General features: G+C 40.2%; 2 protein-coding genes across 5 annotated transcripts in view; one reads left to right on the forward strand and one right to left on the reverse strand.

Annotated features, from left to right (window-relative positions):
* LOC108426719 (glycerol-3-phosphate acyltransferase 4-like) overlaps nt 1-14,509 on the reverse strand; it is a 49,627-nt gene extending 35,118 nt beyond the window's left edge. For 3 of the 4 annotated variants that reach the window (XM_017696413.2, XM_017696411.2, XM_037536206.1), the window contains exons 1-4: nt 14,377-14,509; nt 11,760-11,855; nt 11,272-11,677; nt 111-180 (exon numbers count right to left, since the gene is read on the reverse strand). In XM_017696413.2, coding sequence (XP_017551902.1) covers nt 111-180; nt 11,272-11,439 — 238 coding nt within the window. In that variant the 5' untranslated portion in view covers nt 11,440-11,677; nt 11,760-11,855; nt 14,377-14,509. The remainder of the gene's footprint in view (nt 1-110; nt 181-11,271; nt 11,678-11,759; nt 11,856-14,376) is intronic. The other variant, XM_017696412.2, reaches the window with a different exon arrangement.
* Nucleotides 14,510-20,696: 6,187 nt separating this feature from the next.
* On the forward strand, nt 20,697-23,642 carry LOC108426640 (C2 calcium-dependent domain-containing protein 4C). The gene is made up of 2 exons (XM_017696281.2): nt 20,697-20,744; nt 22,012-23,642. Exon 2 carries the CDS (start codon nt 22,017-22,019, stop codon nt 23,241-23,243), a length of 1,227 nt encoding a protein of 408 aa, XP_017551770.1. The 5' UTR covers nt 20,697-20,744; nt 22,012-22,016; the 3' UTR covers nt 23,244-23,642.
* The last annotated feature ends 1,583 nt before the right edge of the window (nt 23,643-25,225 follow it).

Consider the following 25,225-nt stretch of genomic DNA (forward strand, 5'->3'; position numbering starts at 1 on the left):
CAGCTCCACACAAACGTCATGAACAGATGAGCACACATACTTATGAATAGACAGAGCTAAAGCAAATAATCCTGGTTAAAAGCTTGCTCAAATATACACAGCAAACTCACCATTAGCATTGGGTTTATACAGGTGATGATTCTTCTCCTTGGCTCCTCTCTCGATCCGCAACGTGGCCCACTGAAAAATACAATCACTTTTAGAATAAAGCTGCTACAAATGTGAAAATTATAAGCACAAATGCAGTGAAACAAGATACAAATAGAAACAAATAAAGATGATGCAAATCCCTCCCCTAAAGAGATCACGCTACTGAGAGTTCTAGGATTTGCACATAAATGTATGATATGCACGGATAACAGGGACATGACAGGTTTTTTACTGCTTTTATACTTTCAAACCTAAAGCCTCATCAGCGATCAACTTTTTCCAAAGCCAAAGTTTCTGAATGTAGTGCCAGTGAGATGCTCACTTTGGCAGCTTTCAGGCCTTAATGATATACTATGGCATAAAACACAGAAGAATATAGGAGAGTGGTGTCCAATCATGATCCTGGTGATCTACCACCCTGCAGAGCTCCAGCTCCAATCTAACACACCTGGGGTCTCATTTATCAAAGCATGTGTAGACCATGTTCTGGATTTGTGTACAGTGTGCACCAATTGCCCTATCCACTGCCTCCTCTACTTTTACACCAACCATCTCCATGTCCACCTTCACTACATCCATAAACCTTCTCTGAGGTCTACATCTTCTCCTTCTACCCGGCAGCTCCATCTCCAACATTCTTTGACCAATATATCCACTATTCCTCCTCAACAAATGTCCAAACCATCTCAACCTGGCCTCTCTTGCTTTATCTAAAAACTGCTCCACCTTCACTGTCCCTCTGATCTGCTCATTTCTAATCTTGTCCATCCTTGTCACTCCCAACGAAAATCTCAGCATCTTCATCTCCGCCACCTCCAGCTCAGCCTCCTGTCTTTTAGACAGAGCCACAATCTCCAAACCATACATCATAGCAGGACGCACTACTGTCTTGTAAACCTTCCCTTTCACTCTTGCTGCTATCCTTCTGTCACACATCAGCCCTGACATTCGTCTCCACCCACTCCATCCTGCCTGCACCCTCTTCTTCACCTCTTTTCTACACTGTCCATTGCTCTGGATGGTTGACCCAAGATATTTGAAGTCATCCACCTTTACGACCTCTACTCCTTGCATCTTCACCTTTCCACCTGCCTCCCTCTCATTCACACACATGTATTCCATCTTGTCTCTACTGACCTTCATTCCTCTCCTCTCCAGTGCAAACCTCCACCTCTCCAGATTCTCTTCCACCTGCTCTCCACTCTCAACACAGATTACAATGTCATCTGCAAACATCATGGTCCATGGAGCCTCCTGCCTGACCTCATTTGTCAACCTGTCCATCACCACTGCAAACAAGAAGGGGCTCAAAGCTGATCCCTGATGTAACCCTACCTTCACCTTGAAACCATGTGTCACTCCAACTGCACACCTCACCACTGTCTCACTATCCTCATACATGTCCTGCACCACCCTAACATACTTTTCAGCTACACCTGACTTCCTCATACAGTACCACAGTTCCTCTCTTGGCACCATCATATGCCTTCTCTAGATTCACAAAGACACAATGTAGCTCCTTCTGACCTTCTCTGTACTTCTCTACCAACACTCTCAACGCAAAAATTGCATCTGTGGTACTCTTTCTGGGCATGAAACTAAACTGCTGCTCACTGATCTGAACCTCTCACCTTAGCCTTGCTTCAACAACTCTTTCCCATACCTTCATGGTGTGGCTCATCAACTTTATACCACTGTAGATACTGCAGCTCTGCACATCACCCTTGTTCTTAAAAATGGGGACCAGTAAACTGCTTCTCCACTCATCAGGCATCCTCTCACTCTCCAGGATTTTGTTAAACAACCTGGTTAAAAAGTCCACTGCTTTCTCTCCTAAACATCTCCATACCTCCACAGGTATGTCATCTGGACCAACTGCCCTTCCATTCTTCATCCTTTTTAAAGCTGCCCTCACTTCCACCTTACTAATTCTCTGCACTTCCTGATCCATTATCTCTCCCCCCGTTGTCCTCCTCTCTCTCTCGTTTTCCTCATTCATTAGTTTTTCAAAGTACTCCTTCCATCTACTCAACACTCTCTGTTCACTCACTAGTACATTTCCCTCTCTATCCTTTATCAGCCTAACCTGCTCTACATCCTTTCCAGCTCTATCTCTCTGTTTAGCCAAATGATACAAGTCCTTTACTCCTTCTTTACTCTCCAGCCTCTCATACAGCTCATCATAGGCCTGAGCCTTTGCCTTTGCCGCCATTCTTTTCGCTATGCGACTAGCCTCACAGAACTCCTGCCTACTTCCTTCATCTCTCTGGTTATCCCACTTCTTCTTCTGAATACTCTCCTGGACTTCCTTATTCCACCACCAACTTTCATTGTCTTCTTTCCTCTCACCAGACGAAACACCCAACACATTTTTGCCAGTTTCTCTCACCACCTTAGCTGTAATTTCCCAGTCCTCAGGTAGCTCCTCACTGCACCCCAAGGGCCTGTTGCAATTTTTCCCTGAACTGCCTGCAACCATCCTCCTCCTTCAGCTTCCATCATCTAATCTTTGGCTCTGTCTTCACTCTCTTCCTCTTCTTTCTTTCTAATCTCATTCTACAGACAACCACCCTATGCTGCCTTGCTACACTTTCCCCTGGTACCACTTTACAATCTCCAATCTCCTTTAGGTGGCATCTCCTGTTAAGGATATAATCCACCTGTGTGCACCTCCCTCCACTCTTGTATGTCACCCTGTGTTCTTCCCTCTTCTGAAAATATGTGTTCACCACAGCCATTCCCATTCTCGGTGCAAAATCTACAACCATCTGACCTTCCGCATTTCTGTCTTTCACACCATACATACCCAGCACCTCTTCATCCCCTCTGTTCCCTTCACCAACATGTCCATTGAAGTCTGCACCAGTCACTAATCTCTCCTCTCTAGGGACACCATCTACCACTTCATCCATCTTACTCCAAAATTCCTCTTTCTCCTCTAACTGACAACCAACCTGTGGTGCATATGAACTGACCACATTCAAAATCACACCATCAACCTCCAACTTCAGGCTCATGATCCTATCTGACACTCTCTTTACATCCAATCAGTTAAGAAGTAAATATGGACATTTAATAATACCATCTGCAAGAATTTAACTGTAACCTGCAATGTACTTAATGATAGTTATTTAATTAAATAATTTATCCCAAGATGTTTGCTTTTGTCAACTCAATTAAAGCTAACTAAACGTGTAAAATTCTTGAATCTTGAATTTTTAAGTTTTTTTTTTCCTTGAAAATATTTTATTTGTTATACCCCTTGTTAAATACCAGGCTTATTATTCAGTAACCACAAGGACTTCAGTGCAAACTTGCTGAGCTATTCTTAAGTTATAGAAAGTGTAAAAACTTTGGGCCCACCGATCAGCCCTGGCCATCTAAGAGGTTAACGCTGAAATTCTGATAAACAGAAAAGGGAATTTAAGGCTAAAAAGACCCACAATACTCAAATGTATGAATGGCGAGGTCAGCCATTGTCCACATCATCACAATCAATCTGTAGATGCTCTTTTATTTTACTTTATCTTCACTATGCACTAGATGTCATATGTATTACCTGTTTGCACACAGGAGCTGATTTGAGTTTTTGAGATTTGCTCAGCTAAAACTTTGCTTTTTTTATTTAGTTTTTTTTTTTTTTTTAAATCAAAGTACTTCATTGCTTGTGTTTTTTAGGTTGAACTGATAACTGACACAACTGACCATGTATGAGCACAACAGTCACCAATAATTCCATCAGTTATGCTGCAATGGCTGATAACTGAAGAGAGTCTGTGCATCTCATATTTGGTGTATTCGTGACGACACTTTTTTGCATATGGATGGTCAGCAGTAGTTAAAATATATGCACATTTCCATGGGCGAGAAAATAATCATCTTCTACGTGCAAAAATGTGCATGTGCATATGCATGGTTGAAAATGAGACCCCTAATCCAGGTAATGAAGGCCTTCAGGAGTATCAGCATTTTTGAGCCAGGTGTGCTGGACCTAAACTCTCCAGGGTGGTAGATCTCCAGGATCAGCAATAGGCAGTCCTGGTGTAGTACTTTGTTATAATGTACGTAGCAGGTAGTAGCAGTGCCACTGATAGTGGTTAAATGCTTAAAGGTCATATATTTTAACTTGAAATGGCCTGTCCAGGATCTGTGGGGATTGGTATCGGTCAACAAGAAAATGCTGGATGGGATATTTGAAGAGCAGAAGAATGAATTTCATCCAATCCTGTAACAAATCCAGGGATAAATATCACTCAGTGACACTGCCACACTACACTATTGTTAGCTGTATAGTTCTTCCTGTGGGGTAGCAGAGGATTTCAGTAGCTTGAGTAGGACTACCGACTTTTGAAATTTTAAGTGAACGGATTTGACTACAACTATCTAATTTGGACAATTTAAAAGTGCTTTTATTAATAATAGTTATTTATTAGTGATGCTGAGAAATGAAAATTCTTAATCAAAACCGAAATTAAAATTCAGGACACTGAAACTAAACACTGAAAGAAAGGGTCATTCTAATTAGTTCAAAGCCAAAGCTGAAAACACGTTTCAGACTTTTAACTGACTTGGACTTTAGACTAAAATCCTTCGCTGTCACTAACAAACCATCATAACACTCCTGAAACTTTACCAAACATTTCAGTACAGTAGCGTCAATTTTAGCTAATGTTGAGCAGAGCTCAAAAACGCTGCCAGTACACAGCTAGCGAACACAGCTTTGAACAGTTGCACATAACATAGTGAGTTACACCAAGAAAATAAAACAAACAAGCATTTTTAAGCATCATTATTTGACATTTTCATTACAATTACAAATGTGATTTTGACACTTTGCTTTAGACGTACACAATATGGCGTATGTGTACACCTCTCCTAATTATTAAGTTCAGGTATTTTAGCCACACCCACTGCTAACAGGTATATTACATTTTTAAAAATTGAATTAAGTGAACCTTATTAGTCTCCCAAGAGGGAAATTTCACCTCTGCAATCTGACCCATGTGTGCAGTGAAACACCACATACACACCAGTGAAGACATACACTAGGGGGCAGTGAGCACACTTGCCCGGAGTGGTGGGCAGCCCTATCCGCAGCGCCCAGGGGGCTATTGGGGGTTAGGTGTCTTGCTCAAGGGCACTTCAGTCACATACAGTTGGCTCAGGGGATCAAACCAGCGACCTTCTGGTCCACATCCTTTTGACCATATAGTGTATTTGATAAAATTAGTTAATAAAAGTGTTCAGCCTTTTTTCTCTTTCAGCAAAAACAGCCACTTTTGATCGCTTTTGGTTGAACATTTTCTGTGGCTGAAATTTTGCAAAATTTCTTTCAGTAATACCAAAACCTGTGATCACTGATATCAAGACAAGTGTTCATACAGTTTTGGCCCCACTGCATGAACACACATATGCACATGATGCAGACAATCTAAAAATGGAAAAGTTTTCCAGGGGCTCAAGTGACCTCCAGGTTGCTCAGAGCATACAGGACGAGGCCAAAAGAGTGTCTGTGCACATGGGAGTGTGCGTGCGCACCATAGCAAGTTCATTCTGCAACTCCAGACTGACATCATTGGCTGTTACATAACATGAAGATAGAGTTGAGACTCTCATGTGCTCTCAAGCGCTCACAAGCCCCGTGTTGTCACATTATGTATAAAACAAAATATACAGTAGTATACTTCTCTTTATAAGTAGTTTTTATTTAGTGGCAGTTCAGTGAAACTCTTTACAGGTTCTTACAGCTCCTGTTTTAGCTCTGCCCATGGATTTCTATGGGAAGCATTAGAACTTCCTAGAAGAGCCTTGAAATTTGAAGCTTTTAGGCCTAGGGATAAACACAGGCTGAGTTCTCTTTGGATTTGCAATGTCAGCTCTAAAACGCGATACCTCAGTAGACTTTACTGATTAACCTTAGGATCAAAACAATTTTTGCCTTGACAAAGCAACAGTCATGGGTTTCTCAGTGACGTCTGGATCCAAAGCGATTTCACCGTGGAACCGAGCGGAAAACATGCTTTCCGCTGTCATTATTTAGGGTTACGTAGGCCTCTCATGATTTGTTAGGAGAGAAATGTATGTGTAATAATCTTCTTCTACGGTAGTAGATACTGCAGTCAAGGAGAGATACTGGAAACCTGAAAATAGTTTGGACAATATGACACATACATTCCGAGCGTATTGTGAGCATCATCTGGACTTCCGTTGATTGCTTTCGCTAAAAGAGGGTTTAGAATTAGAACAGCTGTCATAGCATTTCAAACTTAGAAAGACATCACAGCTGTCCCTGCTTAAGGAAAACCCAAAGCGGGCTGAGTCTGCTCTTTAAAGTACTCTCCATTAATGTCACTGCACTACTGTTGCATTTATTTGTTGGGATAACCCAGTATGGGAATTGGGGGTTGTTGTCAATATCGGACATTTTTCTATGCACATATCTGCCGATGCCAGTACAGAAACATATTTCAATGAAAGAGAAGAAACTAGGACTAAATCTACCTGGATTTACATTACAGAGCATAGTAATCCAGTGTCACCTAAACATCATGTTCTTCCAGTGTACAATAAATACAATAAGTACTGGGTCTGTTCCAACATCAACTAAAGAATTCAATGATAAATACTGTATATCATGAATGTGTTGAAGTATTGTGATATTTTTGCTGTAGCCCCACTTCTCAGTTGGCGTTCAGGCCTAGCACAATCTGGAGTAGATTTCCCTCCGTCCTTCCTTCTCTCTAAACTGCAGCTCCCTCACTTTCCATTTGACTCTGACATCACTTTCCTGAAGCCGTGTAACAATTTCCCCTCCTCCTAGTTCAGGAACTGACGGGACAGGGCAGATAGAGACCAGTTGCATGTGCATTCTTAGAAAAAGTGAGAAGGCACGAGCTCTTGCGTAACAGACTGGAAAAGAGGGGCATTTAATATGTGAGCGTGGGTGAGTGGGTGTGTGGGTGTGGGTGTGCGTGTGCGTGCGTGCCTTTTAAAATGACCAGCAGCTGTAAGGAAAAGGCCCCTCTACAGCATTCCTGTTCCACCCCAATATAATCTCTCATTCCTTCTTTCTGGCTTCCCTCTCTCTACATTGCTGCTGTTGGAACAAAATCACATATTTCCATGTTTGCCATTTTTCAGTTTTTGACATTTTGAAAATGCCTGATGACCTGTACATTGTGCATAGTGATGAACAGAGCAAAATAAATGACCCAGAATTACTTGAAAAGACGTCTGGTTCCATTGACTTACATTAAAAGTAAAGTATGCTTTTTCCTTCTCCTGTAAAGTTAATATTCTGGAGACACAGGGTTTTGTTCGGACAACGGCGAAATATATCTTCACTATATAAAAGCAAGCACACACACACACACACACACTCACACCCACACACACACCCACATACATACATATGTACACACACACACACACACCCACATACATACATATGTACACACACACACACACACACACACACACACACACAGATATATATATATATATATATATATGTGTATGTGTGTGTGTGTGTGTGTGTGTGTGTGTTATATATATATATATATATATATATATATATATATATATATATATATATATATATATATATATATATATATATATATATATATATGTATGAAGTCATATCTTTCACTTTCTAAGTTTTTCTTCTCAGTCTCTATGCTATGAGACACCAGACAGAGCTGATGCACTGGCTTTACAGCAATACATAATTCATCAGGTATAATATTTTCATGAAAGTAGCAGAGCAAAATGTAGGCTACCTACACCCATCGGTGCCAACTAGTCTTATAAGTTGTGTCTTGGCAGCTCTTACAGCGGAAGGCAAAACATTTAATTTACACAATTAAAAACATAGTCAATCAGATTTGCTGTCTGAAGTCTGCTTCTCTTTTGCGCTGAAGCTACAAAACTAATGTAGTAATTTCAATATATTAGTCTGTAGCTTATCCCTGACAGCCATGCAGTCATCACCCTACATATTTCAACACCTCCACCCTGTCATAATATCACCATATTCTGGCAATCAACCAGAATACTGGATTCAAATAAACACAACAAACACTGCAGCACCTTTTACTAATGACTAGCCTTAACACACACATCTGCTCACCACATCATATGTATGACATAATTTAATAACAATTTATTTTAATAATAATTATTAACAACTTACTGAATTGAGATGTACAAAGGCAGAGGAAAACATCACAGCAAACCTAAAATCCCAAACCTATTCATCTTAGGCTAAAGCATTCTGCCACAGTGGGTAGACCCAAAGATGATGACATGACCAAGATGAAATCAGACAGCTGAGACATGCAAAGATGAGGAAAAACAACAAAGCAAACTTAAAAACATAAATCTAATCACTGAAGCCAGAAACTTGCCACAATGGGCAAAAAATGTTTGTTTCATTCATGTCTTACCTTTGATTCACTGAAGTAACATTACATGTTACAAAGGCCATTTTATCCTGTGTAGTAAAACTCAAAGTGACAGAAAAATTATGGCAGTAATGTTTTTTTTTAGCTTTGGATGGCTAGAAACTGACATGTATCTTTTAACCTCAAACGGAGCTTATCGGTTAACCACAACCGGAGCTTAACGTTTAACCACAACCGGAGCTTATCGGTTAACCACAACCGGAGCTTAACGTTTAACCACAACCGGAGCTTAACGTTTAACACCAACCGGAGCTTAACGCTTAACCACAACCGGAGCTTAACGTTTAACCACAACCGGAGCTTATCGGTTACCGGTTTCATGGTAAAATTCCGGACAGTAAGTATTACTATTTCAATTTCATTCATCGGTCACTTTCTAAGTTTTCTAAGTGTTCTGATGTTTTGAACTCAAAGTGTTCAATATGATTTACACAGGTTTACATTAGGTAGGCCTATTGGTTATAGTATTATTTCAATGTTTATGCAGGCAAAAGTTCACTGTTCCACTAATATTACTCAAGATTTTCCACATAAAATTGGTGAAATGAATTCAGTTTGATAAATGATGATGATAAATCTGATAATCATGATATATTTCATACCATGTCATCTAACTCAAGCTCTGGTGTGCTGATGAACTGAAGGCTTGAGGATATGGCGGATAGCAATGGTTGCTGTGCAGTGATTTGAGGGTTAAGCAAACACATCATGGCAGAGACATATTAGCTTTGTCCCTTTAGCACAAAACTAAAGAAACAAACTTTAGACACCAAACATGTCCTGGCCCACTGAGTAAATATAGGCTGAGATGGATGATAAGGCAAGAAAATCGTAATACTTAAAAGTCATTTCGCACACATATGACAAAATTTAGACACAATGCACTACTACTGCCACATTTACAAACTGCAAAAAAATCTGGGTACAATGATTTTATAAACTGCACTGCACTAAATCCAGGAAAAACCGAGCTAATTATGCTCTCTTTAACGAAACACAAAGTCAGAGTTCTTTAGGTACTGTCAATATACAGAACATGCTAATTAAAGCATTCCATTAACCTTGATAACAAAGTTTATTACAACCTCATGTTTCCCAACTCTACAAATCAGATTTGTCACACAAGCATCGTCTTACTGCCACCTTGAAAAGGAGGATTACTGCCTTTCCAAGCTTGCTCTGCCTGCCCTTCACTCTCCATCCAGGCTCCGTGGTGTTCTGACCTCTGATTCCAGCTCGATGTATGGATACTGATAAACTGATTCTTGTCAGCAACAGATGCTAAATGATCATTATATCATTATAGCTTGGCTTAAAATAAAGCTAAGCTGTTCATAAGTGCAAAAATATGTAAAATTAACCAATAATACAGAGTCTGCATAGCAACAAGACCAAACCAAATGACAGTCCAAACTGACTCCCTGGGCAGATTTGGTTTATAAAGAAGCTGTTCTCCAGATCCTACAGCAGCGCACAACATGACGAGACGAGCTATAATACATGCCTCCACAGATCAGCACATTATTTAGCAGTCAAGAGCTGAGTCACGACCCAGCGGAGCATACCCTCACCCCAAAATGAGCGTTTCAAAATCTGCAGTCCAAATCTGTAGATTTGCCATTCATGCAAAACGTCAAGGTCAAAATTTGAAAGGAACAAGAAAATCTTCAAAGCTTCACAACCCAGAGGTGCAATAATGCACTTATGCATCACAATGCATGGATATGACGACGGCAATTTTGGTATGTTACACACAAACATACACATATGTTATAACCTATATAATCCATGTCTATTCATTTTTATGACATATTTTAAGACAATCCACTTGCAAGGAGTTCAAAATCCATGCAAGAAACTGTGCAAGACATGGTAGAACAGCTATACTATCACTATATTTAAAGCTTTCATTGTTGAGAGAGAGGAGAAAATAAAGCTCCTCTCATGCTTGATATTTGAAAATGTCCATAGGCGTTTCTGTCCATCCTTCCACTGTGAGAAGGCAACTCAACACTCTGGGTCTGAAAGGATGTGTAGCTGTCAAGAAGCCATAGACAACATGGAAAAGAGAAGAGGATTTGCAGAAGAACATAAAAACTGGACATCTCTGATACAGAAAGAGGTGTTATGGACCAACGAGTCTAAATCCTGCATGTTGCTGGGATTACTTGGATCATAAGCAACAGAAAATGCAACCAACTTCTAAGACTGAACTTTGGAGGTGTGGAAGAAAATATCCCTGCAGATTTGTAAACAAGCCTGCTCAACACAATGGAAGCGGTAATAAAGGCAAAGAGTGGATGCACTAAATACTGAAAAAAAATGATATTATATGTTAAATAAAAGTTTTCTGCTTCTGCTTCCCTTAAAAAAAAACAAAAAAACTTTGTTTTACTGATGCTGAAAAAATGTGAACTTGGACTGGTAATGAAATAAATGAAGCGTGGTCTCTGACTTATATGTTGGCCAACATACAATTATTGACCTATTTTCAATGTGAAAATGCAAAACTATATTATATATATTTGGTACCAATTTTCGATAGTATCAACGTAATAAAAATGAACTGTTGATAAATTTGAGATTTCATGTTGCATCAATTTCTTCCCTAAAGAATCGCAACCAAACCAGATTTATCTCGGTGCTCCACACTGACCTCAAACACCTTGAGCAGGGACTTCATGTAAAGCCTGCGAATGCCGAAGGACACGCCAAACACAGCCGGCACGATGATGAAGACCAGCAGCAGAGTGAACCAAACAGTGAAGGAGATGCCCAGGAGCATGCACAGCAGGTTATTGAAGGGAGACACAAACAGACCCATCTCCAGCTATGTGGATTCTTCTAAAACGAAAAGGGAAGGGAGACACCCAAGGAGTGATTGTGTTCAGGCAGTTCTGAGCTTAAATCTCCACAGCATGATTTGTAAGTCCATAATGACGTTCTTCATTGGCTTCTTAAAGAACCACGGTCCATAACTGTGGTGAGAGCTTTCTTCAGCCAAAGTCCTCTTGGCTTCACCTGCCCGTGCAAACAGCCTCCAAAGTCCCAAGGGGCCTGTCCTTTAAGTATAAGAGCTCAATGTTATTGTTCAACACCATCAAAGTTGATTTTCTCCAGTAAATGTTGCTTAAATAGCATTACCATAGACGTCAGCAACTTCTTGGAGGCTGGCTACTGAGAAGAGGCTAAGTTCAGTCTTTCATTCAGTCTTGACTCAAAGGCCTGAAATGTTGAGACCTGAAAACGAAACAGAACTAGTTTATATAAAGGCATTGCAATAAATAAACATGTAATATGATCACAATCACTGCAAATAACAATAACCAAATACATGACATGTGAAGTCTGTTAATACACACCACAGTTCTAAACAAGCAATAAAATGATAAGAGAGCAGCGATTAGTAAATTCATTTTGACTTCAATTAAAATGCAACAAAAACACAATACTTAATGTTTTGATGGAACTTCATTGGGGATTTCCGTAAATATATGCTCTTTCAACTTTAACGCTTCCAAAAAAGTTAGGACAGGAGCATGTTTACCAGTCTTCCCTCACCTAGAGACAACAATCGATCTAATTCTGAGTGTGGACTTTTTTGCCATTCTTCCGTTATACAAGTATTCAGGTACGCAATCACATGGGAGCTTTGTTGTTATATTTTGGGCTTTATAACGTCACCCATTTTCTGTGGGAGACAGATCTGCACTGCAGGCAGGTTAGTCTAGCACCTGCACTCTCGGACTATGCAGCCATGATGTTGCAACCCGTACAGAATGGCCTCCCTGAAAAAGACGTCATGTAAAAGGCAGCATATGCTGCTAAAAATGAGAATATATCGTTCAACATTAATTGTTCCGTCACCATTGGTCAAGTTATCCAATAATACCCCGGATACCATGGCAGCCCCTGGATTTTGAACCTTATGCCGGTAACAATCTGGATGGTCCTTCTGTTCTTTACCCGAATCTAAATGTTAACGCCGTATTAACTGGTAGAGACAATGTTCGTTTAGGAACAGTCATTATGAAAAGAAGCTTTTGGGATTTCCAGCCCTGAAAGGTTGACTCTTCACACCACTGTGCATCAATTAAATGTAAAACACTAAATATTTTAATTAAAAAATAAATAAATTGCCTTGTTTGTATTTTTTTGTCCTATTCCAATTTTTTAAATGTATTGCTGGCATTAAATTTAATTTGCACACTCATTTTTCAAAAAACTAATATATCTCAGTTTCAACGTTTGATTTATTGTACTATTTTCAATTAAATATAGCCTTTAAAGAAACATGGCACATCAGTGTATTCTGTTTTTATTTCCATTTTGCACAGCGTCCCAACTTGTTTGGAAACGAGGTTGTAGAAGCATCACATAGACTTCCACATCAAGAAAGCTGCTGAACTTTCTTCACCGCAGAAAGACTCAGTGAGGCAGAACAAGGAGACATTTGAGTGTCCACTGTCCCAGTGTTGGTGGGGGATTCTTACATAACTGCAGCATTGAGGAAGAGACGAGGACCATTCATGCCAAACAGCTGGAGGTTGAGTCCAGCGCCACAGAACGCACATTGTTGGGTTAGCGAAGGCTGCTGTCCACAACAAACGAATTAAGGCACGTATTTGTCGCCCACCCAGCATCACTTATCGCCTGCTCAGCATTTTGACCAGAAGAACGTAGTGTTTTCTGATATTAGGGTACAAACTATATCCTCAGCTATGTGTTTGGAATCAACAAATAGCTCGTTTTAGCCGCCAGCCTCCTTTGTGGTCTCCTCTCTACTGATTATTACTTAGTCACTGAGGAGTGAACAATCATTCAGAGTAGTAGAAACTTTCCAACTTAGATGTCTATACAGTGGTGGTGATAGGAACCAGGGGTCACGTTGTCTACAACACAAAATTGCCAAAATTTACTATCCAAAATGACCAGTGAACCTACATGTGTCTTCTGATTTTTCATAGGAGATGATGATCATGGCAAAATAGTGGTGTATCTGAAAAAATTATTTTTGGGGGGGCTATTTTGCCTCACAAAGCCGTACACGTACCCCACCATCATGAACAGCTTTTAAAATATATGTTTTAGGGCCAACTCTTACCTCAAAAGTTCAGAAAAACTATGTCTCAGATATCAGCCAGCATATTCATAACCATGTAATGTAGAAACCTTCTGTGAGGGAGCTTTTAGTGGAATCAAACACTTCAGACGTCTGGTTCCTATCACTGCCATTCTGCACAGTTCTCACTCGGCAAGTTTCTCTACCACAGAGCGTTTCACCCCAAACCTCTCTGGCTGACTCGGTTTACATCCTAACCATTTAATTATGTAGACATTTAGGGGGAAATTGGACTTCCCCTTTAAGAGACGAGCTTTCTTGAATGGGTTCACTTCAGTTTGCTGGCTCATCACTCTGTAGCTGGCCGGCTAAGTAAGCCCCTGTGTTCTGGTCGAACTGAGTGAAGGAAGGCAATAGAGAGTAACTGTCCCTGTCACTGCACCGTTACACTCAGCCTACACGGCCAGATAGCCGGGTTCAGTCCTTGAGTGCTGGAGCTGGACAAAGCTGACTGGTTCTGGCTAGAAAAGCCTGCGTCGGTTCGGCTGGATGAGAATAACGTTATGGTGACCCATACAGTGAAACTACACCACTGACTGGCTGACATGAGGATGTAACGTTACAATGAGGACCTGTGTGAGACGCCCGACTCCGCCACAGTTCATACGTCGCTCTGTTCGGTGTTAGTTCAGTACTCACCCCGGTTTTATCGCAGCTCACTGAGCATTTCAAATGGCCGAGTCCGTCTTTGGCCGCTCGGCTCTTTCCACCGGCACACGAGCAGCTCTAAAGCGGCGCTCCGCGAACGTCCTCTCGGCGTGGGCTGTGGTTACGTACGCGCTGACGTAGAGCGCCGGCGCGGGTAGGGACCGGTAGTCGAGCGCCCTCTATAGCCCAGCCTGCGCAGTGACAGGATGAATAATTGTATCAAACAGGATTTAAATCTCCCATTTCCTAAATCTTCTTTTAGTTTGTTTTTAAATGTCCCTGATGTCTACTTATGGGTGATTCCACGACTGATCCTCCATTAGTGCCCCACTGATTTTACATTTACAATTATGTAAAGGTCGTCCACTTATAACATGAGTGCGTGTGTGTGGCAAAAATAGACATAATTCCTTTCTGCATGACCATTTTCCAACATCTCTTTATCCATTAGATTTAAACAAGCTGTTTTTGTTACTGTACCTTTAAGACTGGGATATGTAAATAAGCTCTGTCTAGAATGAAATACTCCTTATAACCTCAGCGTGAGTGGGCGGGGCTGAACTGCCGTAAGCTGAATGTGAATATGTAAATATGTACATTCGTGTACATGAATATGTAAATGTCTTGATTTCCAGAACATCACAAAAAAACGGTGAATTCAAAGCAAATTCTAAAGGCTGATTTTGCGGCTTAGTTTCCATTTATGAGCTGTATGAGGCGGAGAGTGAATGGTATTTTGAAACTTGAGCAATGTTTTCCGACTACGTCAAACTTTTTCCCAGTATATGGGCCCTTTAAACATGGATAAAGTGTCCTTCACAACAACCTAAGTGCATGATTCAGATAATGAACTTAAATCATTAGCAATACCCATCTACAGGATTTAGACAACAGCATGTATGGCTTTGTCTCCTACACTTCACATTGAAACATCGTCATGACAACACTTCACCAAGTTTTTGCAATATGTGTGAATGTATTTAACATGCTATTGTTGAAATCTCATTTTCATGTCATCCATTATATGAAAATACATTTAACTTCAGGGTGAGTGGGTTGGGCTCAACTGCTGTATCCTGACTAGCCAGCCACACTGTATGTAAATGTGTTGGTTTTAGTGACATCAGAAATGCAGTGAATTCAAAACAGGCTTGTTATGCTGCTAAGTTATATATACTGTATGGACTGAAGCTGTTTACATACAACTCTTTTCCAAATGTGTGGAAAATGTATTTTTCCATGATTTGGGCCCTTTAAAGTTGAGCAGGAATGAGTTGAATGCACAAGCAAAAGTCCTAAACAGGCTCTTGTTCATTTTACCCAGCCAAAATAGCCAAATGCCTTTAATTCTACCACTTCGTCTTTACTTGATCACATTAAAATTGTAGTAACTGACCAAACCAGTGGTGTGGCTTTGGGCAGAGGCGTGGGGCAACTGCTCTGGGGTCTTAGTGTGGGTGAGGCCTACAGCCAAGCCTCCTAACGTCTTTGCTGGACCTGTTATATATACAGTTTTACAGCCTTAACTTAAGAGCACTTCAGTTAATATACTTTATCAATTAGCCTATTTCAGAGCACCAGCCTCACTGAGACACAGCAATAGCAAGTAAACAAGCACATTAAGTTGTTTTTCACTGAAGCTGATTTTAGCATTTCATGCCTATTAGGTTTTTTTGCACTGGGGTACATGAGATTCTAGTTATGCCACTGAAACATTTGTTGTGTGTCTCAAATATTCAGAACGATTAGATAAATTGAGTAAAACCTGTGTTGTAGGATTCCTGTGTCTATTGTAGTTTATACAGCAATAGAACCTTCTTAAAGGAGAATCACCCTTTTTTCAAAAGTCCCGCCTAATTAAAGGATTACGGTGTAAACAAAGTCATTCAGACTGGTTTGGTGTGAAACATTCCACTCTAGACAAACTCACCGCCAGAATTGTTCACAGTGGTGCTGACAGGAACCAGACCTCTGAGGAGTTTAATAAAAGTTAAAGACATTAGTACATTAAATGATAATGAGAAAGCTGTTGGATGCCTGAGGCATTGTTTTAAGAAAGTTTTAAGAAGGTACTTTTTTACTTTCTTTTTTTTTGTCACCAGTATTCCTTGGCAACACCACCACCCCCACTTTTACGCAGACATTCGCTTTTCTTTTTTGTTTCACTATTAATGTCACAGCTCATCGTTTATTAATAATCATACAGATAGAAGGCGATGTGGTACCATAACCACCCAACCCCCCTCCACCCACAGTCAATCAACCCACCCACCACAGTCCCCCTGTCCACCCCTGTAAGTGTAAGGAAAGACATAGAGGTTGCTGAGACAGGGCAGAAGAAGAAAGAAAAAAACTAATGGACTAATTGGACAAGAGAGAGCTGACAAACAAGAGCATTTAACTAAACAACAAACAGGGCGATAATATCATTTTTTATTTTGATTATTATTAAACTTTTTAATAGAAAATGTTTTTTTCCACTATTTTATCAGAATCTACATAAATAAAAATTCAGAAAACATTGGTTTTTTTGGATAGCAAATAAAATGGCTGGATTTGCATAGCAGACATTACGACCCCTGGTTCCTATCACCACCACTGTACAGAAATCTGTATATGTATGCTTCTCTACAAGGAAGCCTTTCTCACTACACCAGTCAGAAGGACTTTGTTTACATCTCAACCACCAAATTATGCACCAATTCTGAAAAAAAAAAACAGCGGAGCTTCTCATAAACTAAGGCTTGTCTTGGTCCATTTCCCTTACTTACAGACTTAAATAAAATCTGTCCAGAAGATGGTGCTCTTGCATTATCAAATCCTCCTGAGACCCAACCATTTATTTTTTTCATCTGCATAAAACTTTGGTTTAGTAGCTGTACTTTCCAGATCATCCCTACCAATCATAAAATTTGCTAATTTCCCTTCAAGAGTTGATCACAGGCTTTAAAATAATACCTTAAGGCGAGGGACTACAGTGAACCTGTATTGGATTTTTTTGGATGAAAGACATGAAAACTTGTAAAGTTTCATCTTGACTTTTAAATTGTTTCTTGCGTGCATGCACCCGAGGGACAGTGGTTTTAGTGGTCCTCATAGGCCTAGATGCAATCACAAAAAGGTGAAAATGAATTGTATAAGCAAAGGAAATGGAGCAATCTCCTGCTGTGGCCATATCCAGACCTCAGCCCTACTGAGAAGGTCTGGCATGACCAGAAGAAAGCTATTCACCCCAGCATTCTCAGAAAGATCAATGAACTGAAGACATTTTGTGAGGATGAATGGTCTAAAATCCTACCTAGTAGATACATCTAGATGCTAACACTTTAAGTCACTTTCTTATGCCTGCAACTTTTGGCCAGGAGAGAATGTTGTCAGGTGGTGTCCAACTTTCCTCTGATGTATCAAGTCTGAACCACAACATCCTCTAGTTGGCAGGCATAGCCAAGATTTCCACCCTTTGGTCTTGCATTCTTGGACCAGGTCCTGGTACTTGGTGGCTTTCCTCTCCGAGGCCTCTTTGCATTCCCACAGGATCGTCAGTTCAATCATGATGATCCTCTTTGCCTCCTCAGACCATACAACCATGTCAGGCCTCAGGGATGTTTGGACGACCTGGGGAAAGTGTAGCTTCCTTCACAGGTCCATCCTCATCTATCTTGAATGCACCCCTTGCAGGAGGCTCTTCTTAGTCTTCTTGGAGAAGGGCGGCATCTCCCCTTCCCTGATGAGCTGGACAGATGGGGCTGGTCTCGCGTCAGTTTCGCTTTTTCCATCTCTCCTGCTCTCCTGTGCAGTTTTATTGGTGTTGAAAGAGTTTCATACACGGGTCAGAGCAAGAATGAGATGCAAAGTGCTCCAGTTTCCAAACTTCAGGCAATTTGATCTTTCACTTTGGTAGGTCCTTTTGTCCAGACTCCTTGTGATCCAAATTCCAAGGACCTTAACCTTCACCGTTCCTCTTTCAGTTATTAGACCTTGGCTTGGATAATGTCTTTCCTCTGTCTTGGGTCTGCATTGCCCCATTTTTGGAAGTGAGTGGTTCCAAGTCCTTGTCACCCTATGCATGGGTTCCTGATGATGTTCCTCAACAACAGCATACTATTATTACATTTAATGTAAAAGGGCAAAGTGCAGAATGTGTGTGTGTGTGTGTGTGTGTGTGCGTGTTAGTGTGTGTGTGTGTGTATATATATATATATATATGTATGGGGGTTTTACACAGGTATAATTAAATGGTGGCCTGCTACCAATATTGAAATGCTCAGCCATTTAGTGATACTAGGCGTAAATATGTATAATACGAAACTTCAACCATATAATGCTACAACGCAGCCAGACCGATATCCAGTAACCAATTTTTCCATATATAGACTAGCATTGCTTAAATAATATATCCTAAGCACAATCTACCTCTGGGAAACCCTACCAAACAGTAATTATGACGTCTGCAAATATGTTATTTGCTCAAGAGAGTCAATACAGTATCAGAAACATCTCTCTTGCATTAACCTCAACTGCATGTTACCCAGTATTTAAAGAAGCATTCCAGCCTAAAACTAGCTGTAAATTTGTTCGTTGTGTTATGCAGTATTGGGCAGACCAGCATTATTTCCCTTTATATGAATGTTTAACAGAATTCATAGATTTTATTTCATTCAGATGTTTTTGTTCATCAGTGATCTCACTACAATACCAGCATGCAAACACAGTTACAACAACTGGGAATTCCTGTGATGTCAACCAATCCAAACAGCTAGTCTAGCCACTGCACTACCAAGCTAGTATTAGTGTAACTCAGTTGTCAAACAAGTCATTAAGAAAATAGTGTTTCTCTTTCTTCAGCACAAAATAGCTCCCAAAGAGGTCTGTTAACCCTTTCAGCCAGCTACCTTCCTGCCTTCAAGATATATCATCAGATGGGGGTTTACCTGGTCCTTAAACCATAAAATCTCACTCTGGAGAATTCTAAACCAATGTTAGACAGGAGACATTGTTTTGGCTGTAGTGAACTTTTAATTCTTTATGGCACTCAAAACAAGGACTCGTTGATGTGAAGCATGAGCATGTAGTACCACTGTGGAAAGTTTTTGCCTTTGTTTGTTTGTTTGGTTGTTTGTTTTTTGCCACTGGACATCACCATATTTCAGCTGATTTATGAAGGTTGAGAAAGAGTAATGTGAAACTCTTCTTAAGCAAGATTCATTCTTGTAATATCAGATTATATTCATTACAATTTGTTAAAGTGTTTAAAATGTTTACCCCTTAACAATCCAGGATTATTTTATATTAAGGATTATTATTAATTAACTATAGTGCCCTGCCATGGACTGGCGACCTGTCCGGGGTGCATCCTGCCTTCCGCCCGATGACTGCTGGGACAGGCTCCTAGAAAATGGATGGATATATTGACTTCAATGTAAACTAATGGAGCTTATCTTAGGCTTTAAAAGTATTTATTCAAACTTTGGGCCCACCAACAGGCCCATGGCTTGTTAAGGGGTTAAAATAAACTAAAGTATAAGTAGTCCCCCTCTCTTGTGGACAATCCTATTAAACATGAGTGAGTGAGTGAGTGAGTGAGTGAGTGAGTGAGTGAGTGAGTGAGTGAGTGAGTGAGAGCATGAGTGAGTTATACGGCAGGTCCAAGAGGCACTTCACATCTTAAAATATTTCAGCCTATCATGTACCACGTAATACGTATAAATGCCTAAGCATGGTTTTGTTTGTCAGAAGTCTCCCAGCACCATTAATCCAAGCCAGAAAATGAATATTACTCCTGTTTTTGGTTTTGCTTAGGGATAAACCAAATAAAAATACAAAACATGCTATAGAAAATTTCAGGGTGCTCGAAGTTTTACTTTTGATATAACCTGGAACCAGTTTCTGCTCCCAAAACCTTCCTTCAACTATGACAATAAAAACCGGTCCCAGATCAGCATCAAACCCACTAATAAAAGGCCCAGCAGGAGGTGCACACAGTCAGACACAGGATGCTTTGAAAGGTCATCAGTGAGGTCATGGCTGGCCTTTGAAAAGGACACGTCAAAGAGCCGGATAGTCAAACAATTTTTGAAGGCCACCCATGTCTGTCTGATCTCAGACCAGATGTATTTTTTTCTTGTACAGATTCAGATTCGGAATACGGCTGGGAAAACTGGTCCATGGCCTGTTCTCAGGGCAGCTAGATCAAAAAGAGTTTCAGAGGGTGGAAAAGACCATGAGGGTGATTGGCTATGACAGATCTAACACAGGGTGAATAAGGTCACAAGAACATAAATACCATCAGCTTAGAGCTGGTGGCATTTGTGAATTTCCCAACGAGGAGCATCGCCACTTCATAAACATCTTTCAAGCAGGTAAGAACCAAAGCTACATCCCATAAGCAAACAGTGTAATTCTTGGTAATGAATGCATCATGTTCTTTTATAGATGGAAAGCTGATCTGTAGATACCATAAAAAATGGTGGTACTTTTGAAAATGTGACAGATTTAATTCAAATTATTCTAGATAACATAGAGATTTGTATGTTAGCAAGAGGGGTTTACATTGGATATGCAGTGGGATAAGTAGACAGTGTTACTGAAAGTTGGTGTGGCTTGGGATGAGTTGATTTTTTAGAATAAGGGAGAATTCTAGCTGTTGAATTTTGAACACATTGAAGAGAGCAGATGGTTTAGTCTGAAATCAAAGAAACGAGTTGGAGTGCTCAAAAACAATTAAGTTCAGAGGGTAAGAAATATTAAGTTGTACTGTTTTTAATTGAAAACAGGTCATTTCACATAATGTCCCAACTTTTTTGGAATTAAGGTTTATATTAACATAGGAGATGAACTACATGAAGAACTATGGTTCTTCAAGATTGATGGAGAATGTGTGGTATATGGTTCTGTACAGAACCGCTTTGAAAAGGGTTCTATATAGCACCAAAAAAGGTTGTTCTATTGTCAACTGCTTGACTGCATAACAATAGCAGAGCCTTTTTGGTACTAAATGAATCCCTTTTCAAAATAGTTCTCTTTACTTCGGAACCCTTGAAGACCCATCTTCATTTTTAAGTGTGTAGACAAGGGCACTGTCAGTAATGGCAATAGCACAGAGACAGGAGATACGCGTGTCATGGTTTATTGTGGGCAAAAGAAGTAGTACACTCTTTAAAAAGACGGTTCTAAGAACCATGAACACTCAAAGTGGTCTTTGCATGCCAAAATGGTTCTTCAGATTGATAGAGAATGTGTTATATGTAGTACTATGTATAACCTTTTTAAAAAGGGTTCTGCTATTGTTACGATATCAAGCTTGTTATAGTAGAAGAACACTTTTGGGGGCTACACGGAACCATTTTCAAAAAGGTTCTGTATAGAACCATATACAGCGCATCCTCCATCAATCTGAAGAACCATTTCACCAAGCAGAGAGCCAGTTAATCATGCAAATGGTTCTTTGAGTGTCCATAGTTCTATATTGAACCACTGTCTTCACTGAAGAACCTTTGAAGAACCGTCTTTTTAGTGTAGAGTGTAGAGACGAGTAGAGTGAGATTGTTTCAGAGATTACATGATTTTTATCATCTCACAAATAATAAGAATTTTTTTTTCCTTCACACACTGTTGGGTTGCTAACAGTCATAATGTGGATCCTTCGAAGAGTCCAAGAGAGTGCTGAGAGCTTTCCGGCAGAGATCAGTCGGCTGGTCAGCAAAAATTCTGAGGAGATCTCAGCAAAGGCAAACCTTCTCAACAAACTCCACAACAATGTACTGACACCAGACAAAATCCCTGATTTCTTCTTGCCTCCCAGGCTGAGCAGGCGCTCTCTTGTATCAGCGGAGGGTCCCGTTTCTGAACGCCTTGGTGAAAAGCAGCCCGACTGCGGTCAGAACTCTCAGTCAAAACCTGATATGACCACAGTCAAGGCAGATATGAACAAGGGCGCTGTAGTGGGCCTAAGGGGTCCAACACCAGTTCCATTTTCACTGAAGAGCTACGAGTCTGGTCTGTTTGAAAGTCCTAACACACGGCGTAAGGAGTCTCTCTTTCACTCAGCTTTCACCCGCTACAAACTGGAGCGAGTGACCCCAAGGGCGGCACCAGAGCTGCCCTCTATTACACTGCTGAAGGCGGGCAGCATGGAGAGTGACTCTTCTTCTTCAGCAGACTCCTCCCCTCACAATTCACCACCTCCCTCCTGGCCAGTCAGACGTAAATGGGACATAATGGCATCACTGTCCCGTTCTGCATCCAAAGAATCACTTCATAAGGAAGGTCCGTTGAGCTTCAGAAACACAGATAAAGTCCAAACCGAAAAGGCAACCCCAACAAAAGCCAGTCACAATGGAACAGCCCAGCACCTTAATTGTTTGACCCTGACCCCACCCCTTCAGTGCCCACTAGACATGTTACACTGTCAGGAACGCCTCCACAGCGAGCACATCCTGCTCCTCCCCAACAGAGGGCGTATCCGTCTATCAGCATCCCACTCCGACACCACCGGGGATCTGTCCACGGTCCGCATTCGGGTGGTCTCTGTGGAGGGCCTACGCGAGCCCAGTGACCTCCGAGCCCTTCACTGCGGCCTAACCTTGAGTCTGACCCCTGGCAAGCTGCAGCGACAGCACAGTGCCACCATCAGGAACTGCCGAAATCCTGTATTTAATGAGGATTTCTTCTTCACGGAGCCTGAGGGAGAGGAGGGGGGTCTGCGGGAGCTGGCTCTCAGGGTGAAGGTGCTGGACAAAGCCTCTGGCCTGGGGAGGGCTGCAGTGCTGGGGGTCATTGTCAAACCTCTCTCTGAACTACTACCAGTGCGAGAGAATCATTTACAGAGAGAAAGATCTGGACTACCAGATCCAGATTAAGCCTAAATCTAGATTACATAGGGTTTTTAATGGTAAAACAACAATGTTGTTGCAGTTTAGTTCAAGGCTAAGCTTTACAGAAATCAACTGGTTCACTGACTGTGATTGTTAATTGTTGTATAATTTAGGTCCTTTTCTTCATCCATTCCTATTGTGTAAGATTAAATGAAGTAATCTGGAAGAGATGCTTAGATTTCTACTGGATTGAAAGTGCCATGAACATAACTGTTTTATTATCATTATTAGTTGTAACAATTAAAACATAATATCTCTTTTTTTGGTGCAGGTGCAAATAATGAGGACAAATAGAACTAAAATAACGAGGGAAGAAATAATCATAGCTCAAGCATTTATCATTATTTCTCTGTTATTGAGAAGAGCATAATACAATAAAAAAGAGCAGAACTCACAAATGGTTTGTCATGTCTATTGTATAATTTTCACATATTCACTCTTCATTATATACAATATATTGTAATATTTTTAAAAGCTGTTTTACATCTGTTCATTTAATTGTAAAACTTAAGTATTTTTTTCTTATTGGCTTCAAAAATATGCCAATTATGCCAGTACTACATGTGAAACAGGTTATCACCTCAATTTTGAATTGCTGTAAATGATTTGTAACTAAAATGGAGCAAAAACTACTTCTTTTCTTGCAGCACTTTATAATTATGAAGAGCAACATGAAAGCAGTATGATATGGGACAGAAATTAATAATTTCTATATAAATTAACATAATGCTGTTGTTGGAGCAAAATCTCTTATTTCCAAAATTCTAACTTTACAGGAGGAGGAAAAAACTTATTCTACTTTTAATGTAAGTCAATGGAACCAGACATTTTTCCAAGTCATTTTGGGCTGTTTCTGTTGGTCCATTCATCATACAATTTACATACAATGTAAAGGGGAACAGGTATTTTCAAATTATATCAAAAACTGAAAAATGACAAAAATAGAGATACGAGGTTTTGTTCCGACAACATGGATGTATAGAATGAATAGTGATATAAATTGCAATAATGTTGATGCATATGGAATAAATATTGATAAATATGGATCAGACACTGAAATGAACAAAAATGGAGACAACAATTTCTGTGATATTTGATATTCATTCATTGAAAGTTTATACGTGTACATATCGAAGATCCACCCATCTGTAGCTACACATCATTTATCAACCACCCATAAGTCCATCTATGCAGGGGTTACTGTGTATGCATATGGACCACTTTATCAGAAACCCCTCCCTTTAAGCACCACCTGGTGTTTGTTGATGCACAGCCATCCTCTAGCCCTTCAACAGTTTCTGACCTCAGAGCTGCCCTTGGCTGAAAATATTTGGGTGGTGCTCCATTCTCAACCTAGACAATGACGGGTAACCTCAGCAACACATCAGTGTTCCTTTTTAGAAATGTCACTTTTCATTGTATATCAATATTGATTTCATACATATCAATGTTCATGCAATATATATCAATGTTCACTCCATATAAAAGTCCATTCATTGTATTTGTCAGTGTATAGTTCAAAACATTTTTCCAAGTTGTCTTGCCTTAATAACCATGTGTCAAACAGAGGAGGCCTGCCACACAATCCTATCTGGCCAGCAAAAGTATTTTCCTTTTCTATTAATATTAGCCCGTTTCACAATGCGCTGCACTATAGTCCCCAGCATATATATATATACATATATATATATATAATTTACTTGAATGGGGAAAGGGACAGTCAAAGAGAAATATTTGCATTGTGTGAAGCAGAAAATGTAACCAACTTCTATGAATAAATAAAAAACATAAATATATTTAGCTGTTGAACCTTTCGTGTAATTTTCTGTCAAGTACACTCTCAAGTACACTTTCTGTCAAGTACACTCAGCTATGAAAGTATAAGTCAAGAATTTCTAAAGAACAGTCTTTTATTAATTATGGTGCTGTTTTCACAATTTCAAAATGTCAACAGACCTTTCACACAT

The sequence above is a fragment of the Pygocentrus nattereri genome, chromosome 29 (assembly GCF_015220715.1).
Source record: "Pygocentrus nattereri isolate fPygNat1 chromosome 29, fPygNat1.pri, whole genome shotgun sequence".
NCBI classification, from domain to species: domain Eukaryota; kingdom Metazoa; phylum Chordata; class Actinopteri; order Characiformes; family Serrasalmidae; genus Pygocentrus; species Pygocentrus nattereri.

Coding starts and splice junctions, on each gene's coding strand:
- LOC108426640 (XM_017696281.2), top strand. CDS start 22,017: ATGTGGATCCTTCGAAGAGTCCAAGAGAGTGCTGAGAGCTTTCCGGCA.